A 19,722-nucleotide genomic window follows, 5' to 3' on the forward strand; every position below is an offset into this window, starting at 1 on the left:
TTCTATAACCTGTCTTTTAACAACCCGCTAACTGTGCATAACTTGTCACCAAGCCTGCAAACTAACTCTTCATTACAGCTGATAATACAGAGGTGTCTGCAATAAATAGAATATGTGTGTGCATGTGTATGCTGCTCGGATCCTTTCTGCTGCATAGGGTAAACCGTCACACCAGTTCTTTCTTTTGAAAAGGAAGGTTTTGGTGTGATGGTTTTGACTAGAAGTGATAAAAGGTTAGGCGGGAGGGAGTTGTGGCTAATAAAATGCTTCTGCTACTTAGAAATCTATATAAGTGTGGTGTTTAAGATTTTTTTTTCTTTTTGTTAATGTATAAGGTAATGATGGTAAAGGAATTCCTGAGTTTTCTGATGAGGTGGACTGCACATATTTATTCACCTGGAAAACCAAATATGCCTGTGAGAAAGAAGAACTCCACTGCAGAGTCGTGGACAAGAAAAAACAATACAATTTGTCGCCATTAATTCGCTATTCAGGTAGTAACTTTACTGGTGTTTTTTTCTTCCTTGCATGCCCATTTGTACTAAAATTATGTGTGATGTATAGTTGATATTACGGATGTGTTGCAAAGTGTTTGATTTGTCAGTAAATGCATTTGTAAAACACATTTGGACATTCAACTACATTCCAAACATCTACACGTCAGCATGCACCAATTATTCTGCATAGCATGCAATATTTATGAAGATGGTGTTCAAAGTGCACTGTTATGGTCACTTCGTCCACTTGATTTCCAGACTGATCATGCCTAATATTTATTCATTCTTAGTATAAAATATCATGAGTGCCAATTAAAGCATGCTCATTAGCTTGACACTTTTATCTTATGTTTTAGACTAGCAGTTCTTGTTTTCCTGAAGTAATGTGACTCGTATGAAATTATTTGTATCCTACAGTAAAATTAGGCCTTTGACTCTGTCAAAAGCACACCAGACCCTCTAATGTATTAACTATATGGGAAACCATAAAGCTTCTATACGTGTTCTGAGAATTTTAATTCAAAGTCCCAACAGTTTTTTTTCCTACTGATGTATAGTTTGCGTTTCTATGGTCTTACTTCTGACATTACAAGGCATTAATTTAGAGCACAAATTCCTAACGCCACCTTTCAATCCCTTCAGGTTAGTCTATTTTTCAAATTTCAATCCCTAAGAGTAGCCAACTTTGGGTTATCTTTAACCGTTCTCATTACAGGTTAATGTAGGCCAATGAAGCAGCTTCTTATCATATCCTATCTGTGCTACTGTATTCTATGATGAGGTCGAGCCAAAATATCCTCAAGCTGTCCTGGCGTCAGTTAAGTTACATTTCTATAGGCTCATGTAGTATCTTCAGCTCTTTCTTCCTCAAAGTGGCCTCTCCAAACCATGTGCAGCTACACCTCGTGATTTTGAAACATTAAAGGAAAATGATTGTAGGATACAAAGTCGTCTGAATGGCTTTCAAAATGTGTACATTTTCTGGACCTCTATCTGTGCACCTAACAGTTATGTGAGCCCACTAGCAATGCTTTAAATGTTTTACTCTTTTATTAGCATCAGAACTGTCCATTGATGTTTACTGGGTACCCAAAATATACCCCTCGTCTGAGTCAGAGTGGCTGCATCCCTCTCATCGCAGGTTACTTGCAGACTAGCTGTGGTGGCACTGATATTTTAGTCCGGTGCACAGACCTTGTTACTACAATACGTTTGAGTAGAGCGCCTAAGAGATGTATGATTTTTTGCCTTTCTTGTCAATCTCATTTCTTTGCTTCTTATTCAATGGCTTTCCATTCTCTTCTTTTATTTGCTCATCCCCTGGAGCATAGCATTTTTGCAGTGTTTGTTTGTTTGACTTGAGTCCTTCCACTGATTACAATCAGGGATCTATTTTTTCTATTTCTTTCAGCGTGCCATAGGAGTACCTGTGCTTTAATTTATCTTTTGTGTGTCTTGTTTTACCTTTTTGCCCCCTTCTTTCGGCCATGCTTATCATTACCCTTCCACTTCGCAGTTGCTCTCCTACCCCTCCTCTCTTTCATTGCATTTCATCCTCCTCTGGTTCCGCCTTTGCTCTGCCCCTCCTCCCCACTCTTCTATTGTTTCCCGTTCCTCTTTTGCCCTGCCAGCTCTCCACTTCTCTGTTTCTTTTCATTACCCAACCGCCAGTCATTTGCGATTGCTCTCCCAAGTGATTTGTTTTCATCCTCCCTTCCTCCGTTCCTCCCCCACCTCTTCTCTTTCCGCTTTAAAACATGTGTTTTAGAAGGGCTGAAAGCTGTACACTCCTGCCTTAGTTTTTTCCTTGCATCTTTTACTTTTGAGTTAATTTGATTTACTTTTCAAAACTGCTTTTAGCCATCTTGGGACAGCAAAATACACTTTCGGAGAAAGCCTGCCAGTGTGTGCAGATGCATATGCATGCGTACGCTCTGACAACAATCCTGGAATGCTTTTTCGTTCAGAAAAACTGTTACAAAATGGCCACCTGCATGTGTGCATTTGTCACGACGTACAGTTAGCCATCTTAGAACTTTTTTGCATAAAAACAAAACATTCCAAGACTGGCATCAGTGCATCCGCATGGTATGCATTGCTGGTAAAAAAAAATGTATGCTTCTCACTATGCTTTAAAAAACAAGTGATGGCAACGCCATTAGCTTAGCCCTCACATTTTAAAGTTGAGAACCTATTTGCTTACCTGCTTGGTCTGAGGTGTAGGTTTTATCTGCCAGGGCAAAACTCTCCTCTCCCCATTTTCCTGTCCCCATTGCCAAAAGTGACTGTATTTTATGGCTTAATCATCAAAATAAATGGCTATATTTTGAGTAATGTGAACACTCTTGATCCCAGACTCAGGCGCTGAATCTGTTCTTAATTGGGAGACAGTGGATAGCAGCACTGTGACGGAGCGAAAACACATTTTCATCAATGTCTGCCATAACGTGCTTCAGGAAGGAGGTGCCAAGGGGTGTCCCGAAGAAGCTGCCATATGTTTAGTGGGTGAGTAAAGATTCAAAATGGTTTGTGATCACAGCTGTTCCGAGATCTTTATATCGGAGAGAAAGAAGTTATCTGTTATTAATCCCATAAGTTCAAAGAGCTCGCTCTGCCCTAGAAAGTAACCTGTTTCGTTACGTAGTTTTTACATCTAGCAAGCTCTTGTAACTAAGCACCAACAGCAAGCCTAAAAAAGGATCAAGTCTACCTTATAAAATAATATTAATAGTAATACACAAATTAAAAGAACCTTTTTTATATAAACCGTTAAATATTCATTTAACACCTTAATGTAATGACCGAGATTACTAGTACTCATTTTATCGTACTGCCTTGACCAACAACATAAGGCCTTCCAAGGATTCAAATTCATGATCTCAAGAAAGCATGGTACATAAACTCATTAAGTCTTCTGCCAGGCATCTAATGAACCCATTTCTTAGACCAATTGAGACATACAATGGAATCGAGGCCTAGCTATTAATTGTTCAGAAGGAATTCCTATCTGTACTGTTGGAAGAAGTGTCCGATGAGAACCAGGAACAAATGGCTAATATTTAAATTGCTTTTGGCTTTTACAAGACAACATAATTGTGTTAATTTACTGTGGCCATTGGCCGTCCTCCAGTGGCAAAATAAATCTGTCTTTTAATGGTGTTGAAAAGACAGAAACTGGGTTAGCTAAGCAAGACCAGACCATCAAAAACAGTTTGTCAAATAAATAAAATTATTATAGAAAATACTTTTTGATTAGCAACATATGCAGGTAAGATACAGACATGTGCTCTAAAGGTTCATGTAGCAAACCTTAAGAGTAGATTTCAGTTCCATTAGGAGACAGGCATTCAAACTCTCAGGAGGTAAAGCGAACAAAGTATCCGAAGTGATAACATTTCAGCGGTTTGTCACTAGGGATCCTGCTAACTACAGTTTAAAGTATCTCCACCTAATGTATTCAGTCATTTGTTTTTTAGGGCTTTTTTCAAGTTCACCTGTGTACACGCTCCTTGATTATTAGTTATTTTTCCCTATTGTGGTAGGTTTATCAATGATTTGTGGTCAACTTGACAAGAGCAGACCATGATTAATAGTTGTTGTTCTCTTGTGGTACGTTTTTCAATGATTTGTGGTCAACGTGAGCAGAACCGTCCACTTCCAAGTTTGTACTGGCCTCCGAAGTATTTGAGCTCACTTATAACAAATGCTGCTAGTCTTCAGGAGTGATAAAACAAGAGAGAACAATCACAGCTAAAACTTGCCCACAAAAATACAGCTTTATGCATGTCCGTTTTTTCAACTATGTAGTACATATTAAAAATGTAGGACTGACTGAAGCTGTTGTGAAGGTCACACAAGGTGTTCGTGGATTTTTATGTGCGCTGGTGGGAAATCAACAATGAAACTGGTAACAACAGAAATAAGTGAGGTAGTATACTGACCATTCTAATGATACCCCATGCCAGTCTCGTGGCTACAGCAGAATATCTAGTGCAAGTTCTCATTTGACCTAAGGTTTGTATGCCTAGGACAGGTGGGCACTTCAGGCTCACGCTGCAAGTATGTCGATCCTCGGTGCATACTAAAGGACCATTTCGATAGAGATGTTTCTCCTCACTTGTTACCACAAGTATGGCACAACTTAATGACATTAATATATTTAAACCATTTGTAGTTAGGAAGAGACTTATTTTTGACTCCATGTTTCCAGGTCAGTTCTTCTTTATAGATTTTATGATGCTTCTGAATGTCAATACTTGTGTCAAATTGCAATTTTCTACCACTGGAGCGTTATTTGGAGTTTAAACTATACCAAAACAAACGTCATCTTCAGCACGTGTAACTTGGAGAAGATGTAGACGCTGTAGTTAATTATTATAAATATACCAACAACCTCCCACTATGGTCGCATTAGGTGAAAGTAATCCATAATTATAGTGCTGATTCCAGACTTGTAAAATTACATTTTAAGGGGAATCTTTTTATAATCAGTTGGTGTGAATTACCTGGGAACATCACAATAGAATCCCAACATCAACTTCTTGTTTAATTATATTATCATATAATATTAAGTTCTATGTGGCGTTTTTGAATATCCTTGTTTTCTTGTGGTAACTGACACTTACCCATAAATAAAACCGCTCAAATGAGTAATAAGTGATTTAAACCAAAAAGTTAAAAACCTGAAACGCTATATTAGAGGTAGCATCTTTGAGAAAGCCTATATGCATCCACATCTTTATTTTGTAAACAAAAAAAGCCTGCAGACCCGACAACATGTAATCATGACAGCAAAGTAAATCAAACAGTCACACAAGGGTGATTGCTGTTCACAGGATCGTTTTTTTGTTTTCTTAGCAGCATGCTCTTAAACATAATATACACCAGTGATTGAAATGTTTTTGTGTGTTAAAGTAAATCCAAGAGCACTCACTGTATGTAATCTGAGAAACAGACAACTTCATCTCCCTTTACAGAAAATAATGGGAACACTATAATGGTACAATGTACCCATCCAACAATTGTGTTGACCTTGATGGAAAATCCATTCAAACAATGACAAACAATGAAATGCACATGAATGCTAATGGCTGAAGGTGGGCTGTCCCAAACTCCACACTTATTCTGTACTGTTTAGAATAATATTTTGCAGAACTGATGACATGAGTTCTCTGAGACACGTAACGCTGTCTTTTGAGAGAACGAAAAAGTGCATACAAACAGTAGAAATGATTGCTGCCACTTCCTGGAATTTAGTAGGGGCAAGAAGTAATTCCACTATCTCTATATAAGCAAATTTCCTCCATCTATTCCTAGAGATGACTTCAATCGAAATCGTAGTAGGCATTCACTCTCACATTGGTGCATTCAGATGTCCGAATGTCAATCAACCATTTGCACTAAAGTAGAACAAAGGTTTTGTTATTGTTTCTTATAAAGCCCGTCAGATGCCCCAGCAAAAGGGCGTCCTGGCGCTAGTACAGGAAAGACTGACAAAGCAAAAGAAGCAGGCAAGAACTAAGATGCAGGGAAAAGATAGGTCTTAAAGGAAGAAATATGGCAGGATGATAGCAAGGCGGAGAAAAGCAGCTAATTAGCACTTCTGGAATACTGAGGAGAACACAAAAACCGGTATGTAGACAGGGACTTGCAAGAGGAGAACATTTAAAAGTGTTCCAAATCAAAAATAAAATCGAAGAAAAGGGCAGTGAGGAAGCTAATTCCTGCACAAAGTGTGGGTTATTAATCCAATAGCAGTAATCCAGGTTATAATTCCAGTCCAGTAGTAGAAGTATTAAAGATATATGGTAATGGCTAATAGTATGAATAGAAGTCGAGACTTTTGGATCAAATGTGAATAACACTGATCCGCTGGGATGATGGCAAGCACTCTGCCAACTTCCCTTAACTTTCAAGGGTACTAAATGGAGGGTTGATACACTATTACCAATGCTGTTGAAATGAACACCTGTTTTTCTACTGTTGAATTGATAACCCACATTTCGTGCCAATTACATCCCTTTCATGGTGTAGTAGGTTTTAGCACTATTATTAGTGGGACGATGCCTAAGGGCGGGTCGGAAATGGATACTAGGAGGCCGGAGTGTTGGTTGAATGGTGGGTTTTTATTAAATAATTCTATAAGATATTTTAAGGCAGTGGATGTCAACAGTATAGATGATCTAGTGATGATGGAATTTTGCAGATGGTCAGGTGGTTTTGAGATCGGAGTCAGCTTTTCTAGTTGTTGCTTTCCTCTTCGTTCGCCCAAGTCCAGTCTGGGGACAGCCGTCCCGGTAGGCTCAAAGAGACGGGAAGAGCGCTCAATCAGCTGTATGTTCTTTTTATCAGATTTTACCGTCCCCACACCCGAAGTGCACAAACCATAAATAAAGGGAAAAATAACCAATGAACTATTGGTTCTTTTAATCCTCCTTTATCAGGGCTAAATTGCCAGCTTTAGGCTTTTAGAGCGCAAGGGTGGCTGAGTTATAGGACCTCTTCCTTTTTCCCACTACAGCCGTTTTAGGTTCCTTGCTCGATACATAAAAAAAATGGATTCGAGGTAGTCTGCTAAATACGAGGTGATACGGGGATGGAAATATGAAGTGACACGAGGAAGTCAGTGTGGGGAAGGTGTGCGAGCATCAGGGTAGGTTTAAAACTGGGGATGCCCTGGGTTATTTCCCACACCGGCATTCCCTTCCACCCCTCCCTCCCTTACACGACCATTCACTGCATCTGCCGCAACTCTCCAGAGTTGCGGCGGCTTCTCTGCAACCTCCAGGGGCGTCCACCAGTCCCCCGACCAGCTTTCCACGTCTTCCCCCTTGGCCTCGATTCTGCTCGTGGTTTCCTCTTCTGGCTTCGCCCGGGGCTCCTTATTCCACCGCTGATCTGTCAGGTCCAGCTCCGTGGCATCTTCCGGGTTCCTCCCGTTGCTGCTCGCCTCGTCCTCCCGCGTCTCCTCCCTTAAGGTGGGTTGTCCCGCCTTATCTGGCTGGTCCCTTCTTTGCCATTCGTCGGGTTTCCTGTGACGAGGAGGAAGGTTTTTTTATTAACTCTTTGTGTCCCTTGTTGGCGTTTGGACACAATCAGCGTTTGGCCACAATGCAGCAGAGAGGGTTGAGTCTTCGTCCTTACACAATCCCATTTCCTTGTCGTGTATTTCTATAGGTTCTGAATCGATCCCCCTATTCCTGACCCTATTCTGGTTAAACTACCTAGCTAGTTAACTAACAGTCAGCCCATGAGGCAAGAAATCCCCCATGATGCAGATACCGTTATCTGACGCAGTCACACTACGGCACAGGAACGTGTTATCTGATTAGGTCATAACGCTTGAGATCTAATTAGACAAGCGACATTCCTCCAGCCCCTGATAAGGCATACGACGTTCTCATAACAAATCAAACCTATGACAACCTGGAAAATCCGTGCGGCCATTGTTTTGATTTCACAGAGAACTTTTGCAAAAGAATGTGCTAACGAGCAAGTCGTATGACATCTTTATTGACGTACCTATGTCCATCCTTACGTCAATCTCGGCACCTTTAAGGTATAAATATTGCCGACCTTGCCCTATGCAAACACACGCGTGGTGACAAGACGGAGCAGCCATACTTGCCGAAGCCGAGAGCAGAAGCAGACCCCGCAGGCAGCAGCCCCGCCTTCCTGACGCGCTGAGAGACGCGCTGCTATCTCAAGCCGAGAGACCCAGCACCGGCGCTTCTGGGCAGCCCTCGCAGGCAGCCTGGAATATCGAGAGCAGAGAAAGAGATACTATTCCTCATCCATCCTAAATTCCAGGTACAGAACTGAATAACCCCTCCTAGAGAATTCTTTAGTTATTCACTTGGCAAAAACAAACTTAACTTAAACTGTAACTTTCTATTCCCGCCCACGCATTAGACTTAGGTCAGGTACACGGGGTAGGCGTATTTAGAAACACCAGTTGAGTACGTTTAGTCAAATGTATATGTGTATGTAAATATATTTTAATCATTTTAAACATCATATGGCTCAGAAACCATATCAATGTTTTTACAATATTATTTTATACTATTGCTTCTAATGTATGCACTTTACTTAACTATAAGTATTGCAATAATATCGATCCATTTCTCTTGTACGAGAAAAGAGACTGATCAATAAATAACATCTTTTATTGAACACGCCCGTCTCTTCCTTTTCTCTACATTCTGATGAGACTAAGAATGCACGTACTGACTGAGTAAAATAATTGCCTTGTGCTCACACGACTCTTGAGATTGACTCTTGATTAGGGGAGAGCAAAGTTGTCATGTTCTATGGTTGTCAGAAACTAAATCCCTTCTTGTCTAATCAGGGGAGTTAATCCTTCCTTGAACATTCGAGAAAGTTTCTAGCGAACTCTGAGCTTAGCTGGCAAACCCAAAAATTAAGTCTAGTTTCGACAGTAGTAGACCTAGTTAACGTCTGGCCTAGGCCTTTACTGCTGTAGGTACTATTCCAATGCGCAGAGCCTATTGGGAAAATAGGAGCTACACTACATGGCGCCCAACGCGTTTGGAAAGGGCGATAAAACTAACGTAAGACATTTAGAGTAACTCAGTCGTGCTTTCTCACTCAGACCCCTTTTCCCAAATACTCCAAAGACGTCTGGAGTGGGTGAAAGGTTATTATATCCTCCAAAACCTCGCAGGAGGGAACTCCTATGTATGGTTCTTGGTCTAGTCAACGTTGAAGGATAAAACAGTTCCAGAATATTGTGCATCTAATCTCTGTTTCCATAAGAAACCTGATCTGCAAACAAACATAATACCATCCTGTCTGTAAAATGGCAGAGAGTGATGATGAAAGAGAGGCAATTAGATTAGCTACTGAAATAGCAGATGCTGATGCTACCATGCAAACAGCAGACCCGGATATAATACTCATCCAGGTCGCCAAAAGGAGATCTATAACCTTAAAACTTATAGAAAATGGACTGACACCTAGAGGTGGCACAGTCATATTCGTAATTGAGGCACACGAATATCGGCAGACAGAGGTATACTATACATGGATACATTTTCCAGCAGCAAATGCTGTAACAAAGTACTTCCACTATTACAAAGTAGAGGAACCTCCTGAAACGTACACTCCTTTCGAGGAGGTGGAAGTACCACTCAAATTCCAAGAGCATTTGCTCTTATTTGATGGCGCCCTAAAACATAACAATCACATTACAAGGCTCGGTCCTTTAGGAAGACCAGGAGCAACGTGGCCGGTCTTAGCCGGATACACACCACATCCAGACATCGAAAGAATGCCTGCAGCAGAGCTGTTAATACAGCTAAAACAACTACTAAAAATTCACAGACAATTAGTTCAGTATGTAATGCGGACTTCAACAATTCAGCCAGCGATTAAACTACCACAGCTGACCCCTCACCAGGGGAACACAAATAAAATTACACCACAGAACATCCAATCCTGCCTAGGTAAAGTTCCAGCTAAACGGGAACAAATACCATTCTGGTTGGCACAGAAAATTACCCAAATAGAGGCGGTGTTTCCTGACACCACCCCATTAGAAAAACACAGGATTCTGACTATGTCTCCCAATGGGAATCGCACCACACATTGAGGACTGTGACACTTGGGGTACAGTCTTTGCTTCCATCTATACAAAAACGCACGGTGTTCCATCCATTTCGGTGATACCAGATGTGCTAAAACAAATTCAAGATGAATACGGTCCAGAACCTGCTTTAACTCTTGGTATGAAATTACTGAAAGACTTCAAGCAGGTCTCGGCTATATTATTAGCCAACATAAAAGGTGAAGCAGCAAACGTGGCGATCCGCCAGAGGTTAAAAGAGACAGATATAGCAGACCAACCAGCTGAAATTGCCAGAATCATAGAAAAATCCTATGAAGGACTAGGCAGAGATAGTCTAGGTGGAATACCAGTAAAACCGCAACTGACTACAAGTCCAGAAAAAATATTTTTTAATAATAATAATTCACCAAAAAAGAACTGGGATGGAAACAAACAATCCAATCCTAAAGAAAAGAAATTCCAGTCCAGAGGAAGGTCTCCTAGGCGAAGAGAGAAATCTCCAAACCAAAGACAGAGGTCACCACAGAGTGACCCCTCTGGGAATAGATATAACCTTAGAAATAGGGATAATATTAAAAAACCTGATAGATATCAAGACATTGATACACGTCCCTCTCAATCTTTTCAGAATTCCTCGCAGAAATCGGAAAGAAGAGGACGATCAGAAGAGCACGCCAAGTCCAAAGACAAGGAACCTGCTCAGCTAAAAAAGAAATTACAATTTCCAAAAAAGAAGGTAGCCAGTATCAAGGTAGTTAACAATGCCGAGAATACTGAGGACACAACTGAAAAACGGAGAGTGGGCTCAGACAATGCTAGACAGCGCAGCAGAGGTGAGCATAGCTCGCAAAGTCCTTATGAATCATCTGGAGACAGTGGACACGAATGAATACCTTCAAGTGGAAACTGCAGATACCAGAGTTAGCAAGCCCCACAAAATATACGAGATAACATTACGTATAGAGGGAGATAAGACTAGGAAAATAAGGGGACTATTTTGGGATAACCTCTCCAAGGGTTATGACATCCTTCTAGCTGAAAAAGACTGGCCACCAGAGTTTGTCAGGGAGTGCCCTCATGGCGAAGAAGTAATTATGCCTGCCTTCTCGAATCAAATGCCGATTCATAAAAAATATACACTTGCTAGAAAGTGGGCAGTGGCCTTAGCACCTGCTTTATATAAAAATCATGTAGGATGGGATGAGGATTCTCCTCCTCACAAAATCCAGTTAAAATCACAACCAACTGCACAAAGGCAGTACCCAATTAAGCAAGAAGCTAAAAAACAAGTAAATGAAATACTAGATCAGCTAGAATACCAGGGGGTGATTGAAACTTGCACCTCACAAATGAACAATCCTTTGTTTCCGGTCTCCAAACCAGACAATTCATATCGCCTAGTTTTGGATTACCGACACCTTAACACATGTTGCAAAACTTTTGCAGTGCAAAACTCACACAGTGCTGCACTAATGAATAACATAGTGCGCAAAAAATACAAAACAACCTTGGACATCTCCAATGGATTCTTTTGTCAAAACATAGCACCAGAGAGCAGATATTTAACAGCTTTCTCAGTAAATGGCACTTAAAAACAATTCTGTCGGTTAGCCCAGGGGTACAAGAACAGCCCGGGGGTATTCTCAGCGAGAGTAACAGAATTACTACAACTATATGATGATGAAGCATTATCTTATGTCGATGACATTTACTTAACAGATGATGACTTGGAAACTCACTTGAAAAGAGTGAACACCATAATACTTGGTTTCGCTGCAGAGGGTTACAAATTCAACTTCAAACAGTCCAGAATTGCCCATCTGACGGTCCTATTCTTAGGATATGAGCTATCAAGTGAAGGCAAAAGCCTGGCAGACAATTTCCTAGAGAAATGTGCCGTTATCCAAGCTCCTAAAACACTAAAAAACCTACAGTCAATTTTAGGCTTCCTAAATTTCGGAAGAACATACATTGCAAATTACGCAGAAAGGGTGAAACCCCTTTACGATCTAATTAAACCAGACTTTAAAAGATCCAGTTGGACTCAAACACACACAGAAATTTTGAGATCCTTACAAACAGACATGCTAATTAAGACAAAATTAGAAACCCGTGATAATACACGCAACCTTGTGATCCGAGTCATCCCAGGGAGATGCGGATTCACATACCTGACCTCTAATGAGGGAGAAAAGGTACCAATTGCATTCAAATCACACTTGTACACTAAGGCTGAAATGAAATTTAGCCCAACGGAAAAAATTCTTACAGCAACACAGACAGCTATAGCAAAAGAACGAGCCCTGGCACAAGGTAAACGAATAATAATCGTGACACCAATACCAGCCTTAGAGGCGGTAACAAAGGCAAGCATTCCAAATGCTAAAGCACTCCATCCAAGATGGGTACAATGGGCTAACTCTCTTGCTGCAACAGACGTGATGTACGAATTTGATCCTTATTTAAAAACACAAGAATTTCTCCAATATGAATTTGAATGTCCTCCGCCAACCGAAATTCTGCCTCTAGATGACTACGGCTGTATAATATATACAGACGGATCAGCACAACCCGCAGTAGGGGGTAAACAAGCTTACAGTGCTGCGTGCGCGATTATTAAAGGTCGTTGGCACGAAGGGAAATTTAAACCAACCCTCACTAAAACACAATCCCTAGGAGATTGTACAGCTCAGCGAGCTGAATTACTAGCATTCAAGATGGCGCTTGAAAATACCGATCGAGAATTCCCCACGCTCATAGTGTGCGATTCGTATTATTGCGTTCAATCTTATAATGAATACTTGCAGATCTGGCTTCAGAATGGTTTCAAGGATGCGAAAGGTGGCACAATCAAGCATAAAATGCTCTGGGAACAAGTAGCTCTTTTACAAAAAACTACCAAAGACTCACGTGATACATACACTGAGTCATCAACGTGATGGCGTTCACGTTGCAGGGAATTCATTGGCTGATGAGGCCGCGAAGGCAGCTGTGCAAACGGCTTCCGTAGCTGCCGTCACCCGGTCAAAAACAAAAATAGACAGCGAAATATTACAAGCTGTCAGCGCTTCAGAAAAGGATTCGATAGAACCACTCCCTAAAGGCTTTCCAGTAAAATACTCATACATAACTGATACAAACAATGTTCCTTTTGCTCGAATCCCTAGAGTGGGGGATAGGGCAATTCCAAACATGGAAAATAGGTTAGGACTGATAATAGCGGCACACGAAGGGCTTGCTTCTACCCATGCTGGCGTCTCAGCCACTGTATCATTATTAAAACAGAGATACTGGTGGCCACAAATGAGAAGACAAACAAGGAACTATGTTCTAGCATGTGAAATATGTCAAAAAATGAAAGTATCAACTGTGAGACGTCCAGCACAGACGCCCCTTCTAATCTCGGATAAACCATTAGCCTGTGTTTATCTAGACCACTGCGGTCCCTTACAAAGGGATGGTAACTATAAATATATCTTGGTCGCAGTGGACTCATGCACGAGATTCATATGGATGTGGCCCCAGCGAACGGCTGACGCCAGAACTGTTATAAAAGATTTGCGAGTCTTTATCGGCACATACGCAATTGGCATTCTGCATTCGGACAATGGTCCTGCTTTTAGCTCTCGGGCTTATAAGGAGGCCATGGTCAGCATGGGCGTGCAATTGCGGTACTCTTGTCCATTTCACCCTGAGGGGAACGGAATTGTTGAAAGAAAAAACCGTGACATAAAGCAATCTATAACGGCAAAGGTATTAGGTTCGGGAGCTGGGTGGGTCAAACATCTAATAAGTGTCCAACGTAGTCTAAATAACTTGCCAAGAAATTCTCTGAAGGGATTCAGTCCGTACGAATTATTATTCGGAACTAGGATGTTGATCTCTGACCTTGATAGTCAGACTTCAGTGGTAATAGAAAAAACCTTTGATGTCAAAGACCGTTTGGCTATTTTGCAGGACTTAAACATAACAAGAAAAGACCTGAGCAACATACAGTTGAAACAACAGCCAACAACCACTGAAGAATCACCACCTGTCCCAGCAAGACCTGTCTGGATTCCAAAAGTCGGGGATCTAGTCAGGGAGAAGATCGCGGTAAAGAAGGAATTTGGGCCTTCTTACAGAAAAGCAGTTCCTGTCTTGTCTGTCAACGGGACAAGATCAGTTGTACTACCGCCACTTGCTGGAAAAAAGGAGAACCGAGTTGTATCCATCGACCTGGTAAAACCACAACATGTGGCCGATAACAAACGGTAGGCCAAGTGGACTCCCAATAAGTAGCAGAACACCAAGGTTTGCTACCAGTACAGAGGTCCTAACAAAGAGGCTCATCACATTCGAAACGCCTAAAGAAGAACAACAAGGACTATGCAACAATGCAATAGAACTCAGACCTCTGAAAACCCAAATAAAGACATTTAGCAGAGACACACCAATCTACAATGAAGTTCCAAGTGAAAATGCAAGAAACAAAAATCCTGAACCAATTGGAACAATTGACAGAACTGCATCTGGTTACTTCATCAACTTCGATGATTCCTCTGAAGGTTTCAGCGAACAAAAGACACAGCCATCATCAAAATCCTTTAAAGACATAGCTAAGGAACTTTTGAAACAACTGAAAGAAACATATCTGGTTACTCCATGGATTGAATTTTGGGTGGGTTTTGGTGCATTTATCCTCATACTTTGGCTCATCATGGTATTTACCTTGGGACGCTTCATTGAGGGAAAATATGCTAAAATGGACACAGCAAGTCAGAACATCAACTTGGTCCTCAAACCACACACATCTTCACACGTCGAGAAACGAGAACTTTCTTCAGAACTTTCTTCAGCCAACTTCACAGCAATTCCAATACCTGGTGGGGTAGCCTGGGACAACACTGACTATGAAATTTATGGTCCGGTCGAGATCCTGAAATATCCACACCAAATCAAGATCTCCTTGAGTGACTTTGCAAAACCAAACTCATTTGCTGATGATTGGGACTTTGAAAGTATAAACAATATGATGTCTGACTTAGTAATGTCTGCTAAATTTACAAAACATGATTATTTGCAAGGTTCTACAAATTATGATAGTATGTATTGCTATAACCATTATGGTAACTATTTCTTGCATAAATCTGCACAACCTAGAAATGTTTTAAATTATAATCAATGGGAACATTGTGCTACACCTCCAAAAGGGAGCTCTAGAACCGTTTATGACAAATATTCATATTTTTCAGGTTTTAACATAACTAATGCTGAAACATTTTATTACAAATTGTCAAACAAGACAGGGATGAAAACCATGATAACCAACACAAAATTGATATATTCAGATTCATTCTTTGAAAAAATGAATACTTTTGGATTTGATTATTGGGACAAAAATGTTGATTTGAAAAGTGTTTGGGGTACAAAAGAATGGCAAGTACAGGGTTTAGAAGCTTTGTTTAGAGCCTGCATGATCCCAGAACAAATGATATTTTTAAATGACACTGTTCAACAAACCACCTGTCTTGGCTTAGCCAAAATCAAAGATTTAAATAACCTGTCTATTCCAAAGCCAACAATGTTTAGCAATAACTCTGATACAGATGAAGAAATAGACATAAGCCATATACTTAACCAAAACAGAACACATCCTGATTGGAAACAATGGTTGATCTGGCCCACAGATACAAATCACTGTCAAGATAGATTCCTGAATAAAACACAGGGTTTCAAAATGACCAGGCCAGACCCTAGATATCCTCAAAGACATCACCCAGGGATAATAACAACCTACAGTGTGGGCAAATTATGCCTTCAATGGCTACAAACTTCCACACTGCCTGAAATTAAGCAACACCTAACTTTACTTACTGATGGTGCTGACTTGCGTGATTTCATACTGGGACCACGCAAACGGCGTCAAAAGCGTTTCATAGCAGCCTCTGTATATGCAGCATACAATGAGGCCTGGAAGGTTACTCAAATTGAAACAGCAGAGAGAATACGTGAAATTGATCGTATCAATTTGGAAAAATCACTTTCTGTAGTGGACAATGGGTTAATGACTCTGTCCTCCAGAATTTTTTCTTTGGACAGCATTGTGTCGTCAGCAATCGATATATTATCGCAAGACTTACTGTTATTACAACATGGTCAGTCACAATTGCGCTCTATTGTACAGCTTGGCTGGACGTTACAAAATCTGCGTTCAGGCTATGTGCCTTGGCGTTTAATCAACACAACGTCACTATTCCAAATCTTTAACCTTACTGATAGACAAATCGGTATGGCGCAGAAGGGTGCTGATTATACAATCTTGAGCATTGAAAAACTAGAAAGATTACCAATGACAATGTCAGAACGACCTGTCAGTGAATGGATAATCCACGGAATCATAAATATTCCAATCTCAACCTTCAGGTTTCAATACTGCCAAAAATATATACAGGCTGGCATGTACGAGAAATTGGGAAAGGGGTACCTTAAAACAACTTGGAACCTGCCCTATTCACATGCATGTGTCAGTAACAAAGGACAGAAAGTGTTTCTTAGTGGCAACAATTGTGCTATGTCACTAAGCGGCACGCTTCTGTGTAACGGTATTAGTTTGCACGGAGCCTGTGAAGGGAATTCATACAACCTTTCATGTCACCAGCAAGGCGCACCTGCAACTGAAATAGAACCATTCTTTCAAAGACTCTATAATGGGAGTTACATTCTTATTGTAGACCGCAGATGTTGTAGTCTTATGCCCGGGACTCCTTATCTCGTCAACAGGACGGCGAAGGTCAAGTGCTGTGGACGTTCTTTGTTCCCCAGCTCCTTACCAGACAGGGAGGCAAGGGCATGGCCCGGTTTGAAAATTACTTCTATTCGAATAGACACTTTAAGCAGAATGAAAACAGTGCTTCTTCAGACGCCTACAAGGCTCACGTCATCTAAAGAAACGTATGATCTACAAGTCGCAAGGACGACTGCAGAGATACATACATTATTATCAACTAATTCCCCCGTACATTTCGCGGAAATCCTGAGCGAAATCTTAAATATTTCTGATACCACTGGGGTCTCAAAGGTATTTAAGACAGTATTTTCGATGGCATTAACACCATTCAAAGCCATACTGGGTATTTTTCCAGATTTCGTCCGTTCGATTTTTGGCGGACTTCCCCTGATCCTGGGACTAATTGCAGGAATCCTATTCCTAGTCCTTATTTTTCGTTATGGCAACCCATGTCACAGATCAAACTCTCGCGACAATGGAAGATACGATCCTAGCCATTGGATACCGGGACCGGATATCAAAAATCCTGGGACTCTCCCGGCTTAGAGACCTAAACATGACTTGGTTTCTATCATTTCGACCAATGTGGCAAAGGTGTGTTTTACCTGTACTAAGGTGTCTGCTATGCGGAGAAGAATGCGTGTTAGACACCTGTCTGACGCTACAATCGGATGCGCCGGTGGATGCAGATACACTGTTGGTTCCTACCAAGGTTCACGCACTGTGCTGCCCTCAAAGGCTGCCAATTCTGATGACGGCATTCCTGGAATCTTCACCACTGCGATTGAAGAGTAGTGAAGTTCAAGATGAAAGCAGCATCGAACAGGTACGACCTTCTGTCAGCAATGCAAATCAGAATGTCAATGCAGACAATCATGCGCATGAATGCATGGTTACACCTATTTCCGACTTAGTGGAACTTTCCCATGAAACTGTTGACAGTTTTTTCGAAAGCCTGAATGATATGATGTTCTCTCCGGAACAGAAATAGAGACTTTTGAGTAAACTCGCACACGGCGTTCCCTGAATTCGGCCTTCAACTTAAAAAAAAAAAAATAAAGTCACATGAACAATTACAATCCAGTTCACGGACAGCAACTTTTTTCAGCAAGCCCTTAAAATATTTTTCTATATATTTTTTCCCCGGGACACTGATCTTCTGCTTAAAGTAAGAAACTATTCCTAGAGAACTAAGATTTCTATTTTAGATACTTTATATAGACTTTAGCTGCCCGCTGGTATGTTCACAAATATTTTATTATGTGATGAAATGGTCTCGACCTTCCTTTCTGTATAGCTATATTAAGAGCCATTTCATGTGTATTTCTCATATACCAAAAAGCAATAATGCATTACAATGCGTGTTTACTTTTGCATTTAATTCATAGCTTAAGTGCATACAATATATATGACTGCAATTTTTCAGTATATTTGAAAATTTCGAAATGCATTTATGTATTTTGGGGTGGTAAGGTATACACTATACTCTATAGTATGTTGTACTATGTTATACTATGCATAGATTAGTAGATATGACCATAGTTAGCGTGGAGTGGGTGTCGTGTATTTCTATAGGTTCTGAATCGATCCCCCTATTCCTGACCCTATTCTGGTTAAACTACCTAGCTAGTTAACTAACAGTCAGCCCATGAGGCAAGAAATCCCCCATGATGCAGATACCGTTATCTGACGCAGTCACACTACGGCACAGGAACGTGTTATCTGATTAGGTCATAACGCTTGAGATCTAATTAGACAAGCGACATTCCTCCAGCCCCTGATAAGGCATACGACGTTCTCATAACAAATCAAACCTATGACAACCTGGAAAATCCGTGCGGCCATTGTTTTGATTTCACAGAGAACTTTTGCAAAAGAATGTGCTAACGAGCAAGTCGTATGACATCTTTATTGACGTACCTATGTCCATCCTTACGTCAATCTCGGCACCTTTAAGGTATAAATATTGCCGACCTTGCCCTATGCAAACACACGCGTGGTGACAAGACGGAGCAGCCATACTTGCCGAAGCCGAGAGCAGAAGCAGACCCCGCAGGCAGCAGCCCCGCCTTCCTGACGCGCTGAGAGACGCGCTGCTATCTCAAGCCGAGAGACCCAGCACCGGCGCTTCTGGGCAGCCCTCGCAGGCAGCCTGGAATATCGAGAGCAGAGAAAGAGATACTATTCCTCATCCATCCTAAATTCCAGGTACAGAACTGAATAACCCCTCCTAGAGAATTCTTTAGTTATTCACTTGGCAAAAACAAACTTAACTTAAACTGTAACTTTCTATTCCCGCCCACGCATTAGACTTAGGTCAGGTACACGGGGTAGGCGTATTTAGAAACACCAGTTGAGTACGTTTAGTCAAATGTATATGTGTATGTAAATATATTTTAATCATTTTAAACATCATATGGCTCAGAAACCATATCAATGTTTTTACAATATTATTTTATACTATTGCTTCTAATGTATGCACTTTACTTAACTATAAGTATTGCAATAATATCGATCCATTTCTCTTGTACGAGAAAAGAGACTGATCAATAAATAACATCTTTTATTGAACACGCCCGTCTCTTCCTTTTCTCTACATTCTGATGAGACTAAGAATGCACGTACTGACTGAGTAAAATAATTGCCTTGTGCTCACACGACTCTTGAGATTGACTCTTGATTAGGGGAGAGCAAAGTTGTCATGTTCTATGGTTGTCAGAAACTAAATCCCTTCTTGTCTAATCAGGGGAGTTAATCCTTCCTTGAACATTCGAGAAAGTTTCTAGCGAACTCTGAGCTTAGCTGGCAAACCCAAAAATTAAGTCTAGTTTCGACAGTAGTAGACCTAGTTAACGTCTGGCCTAGGCCTT

At 40.9% G+C, this 19,722-nt stretch overlaps 1 protein-coding gene across 1 annotated transcript in view; it reads left to right on the forward strand.

Moving 5' to 3' along the window:
* Positions 1-19,722, forward strand: part of IGF2R (insulin like growth factor 2 receptor) — a 1,933,894-nt gene that overhangs the window by 339,821 nt on the left and 1,574,351 nt on the right. Inside the window, exons 11-12 of the mRNA XM_078648980.1 lie at positions 336-494; positions 2,853-3,002. Of these exons, the coding sequence (XP_078505106.1) occupies positions 336-494; positions 2,853-3,002 (309 nt within the window). The remainder of the gene's footprint in view (positions 1-335; positions 495-2,852; positions 3,003-19,722) is intronic.

This window comes from Lissotriton helveticus, chromosome 6 (genome assembly GCF_964261635.1).
Source record: "Lissotriton helveticus chromosome 6, aLisHel1.1, whole genome shotgun sequence".
In the NCBI taxonomy this organism is placed as follows: domain Eukaryota; kingdom Metazoa; phylum Chordata; class Amphibia; order Caudata; family Salamandridae; genus Lissotriton; species Lissotriton helveticus.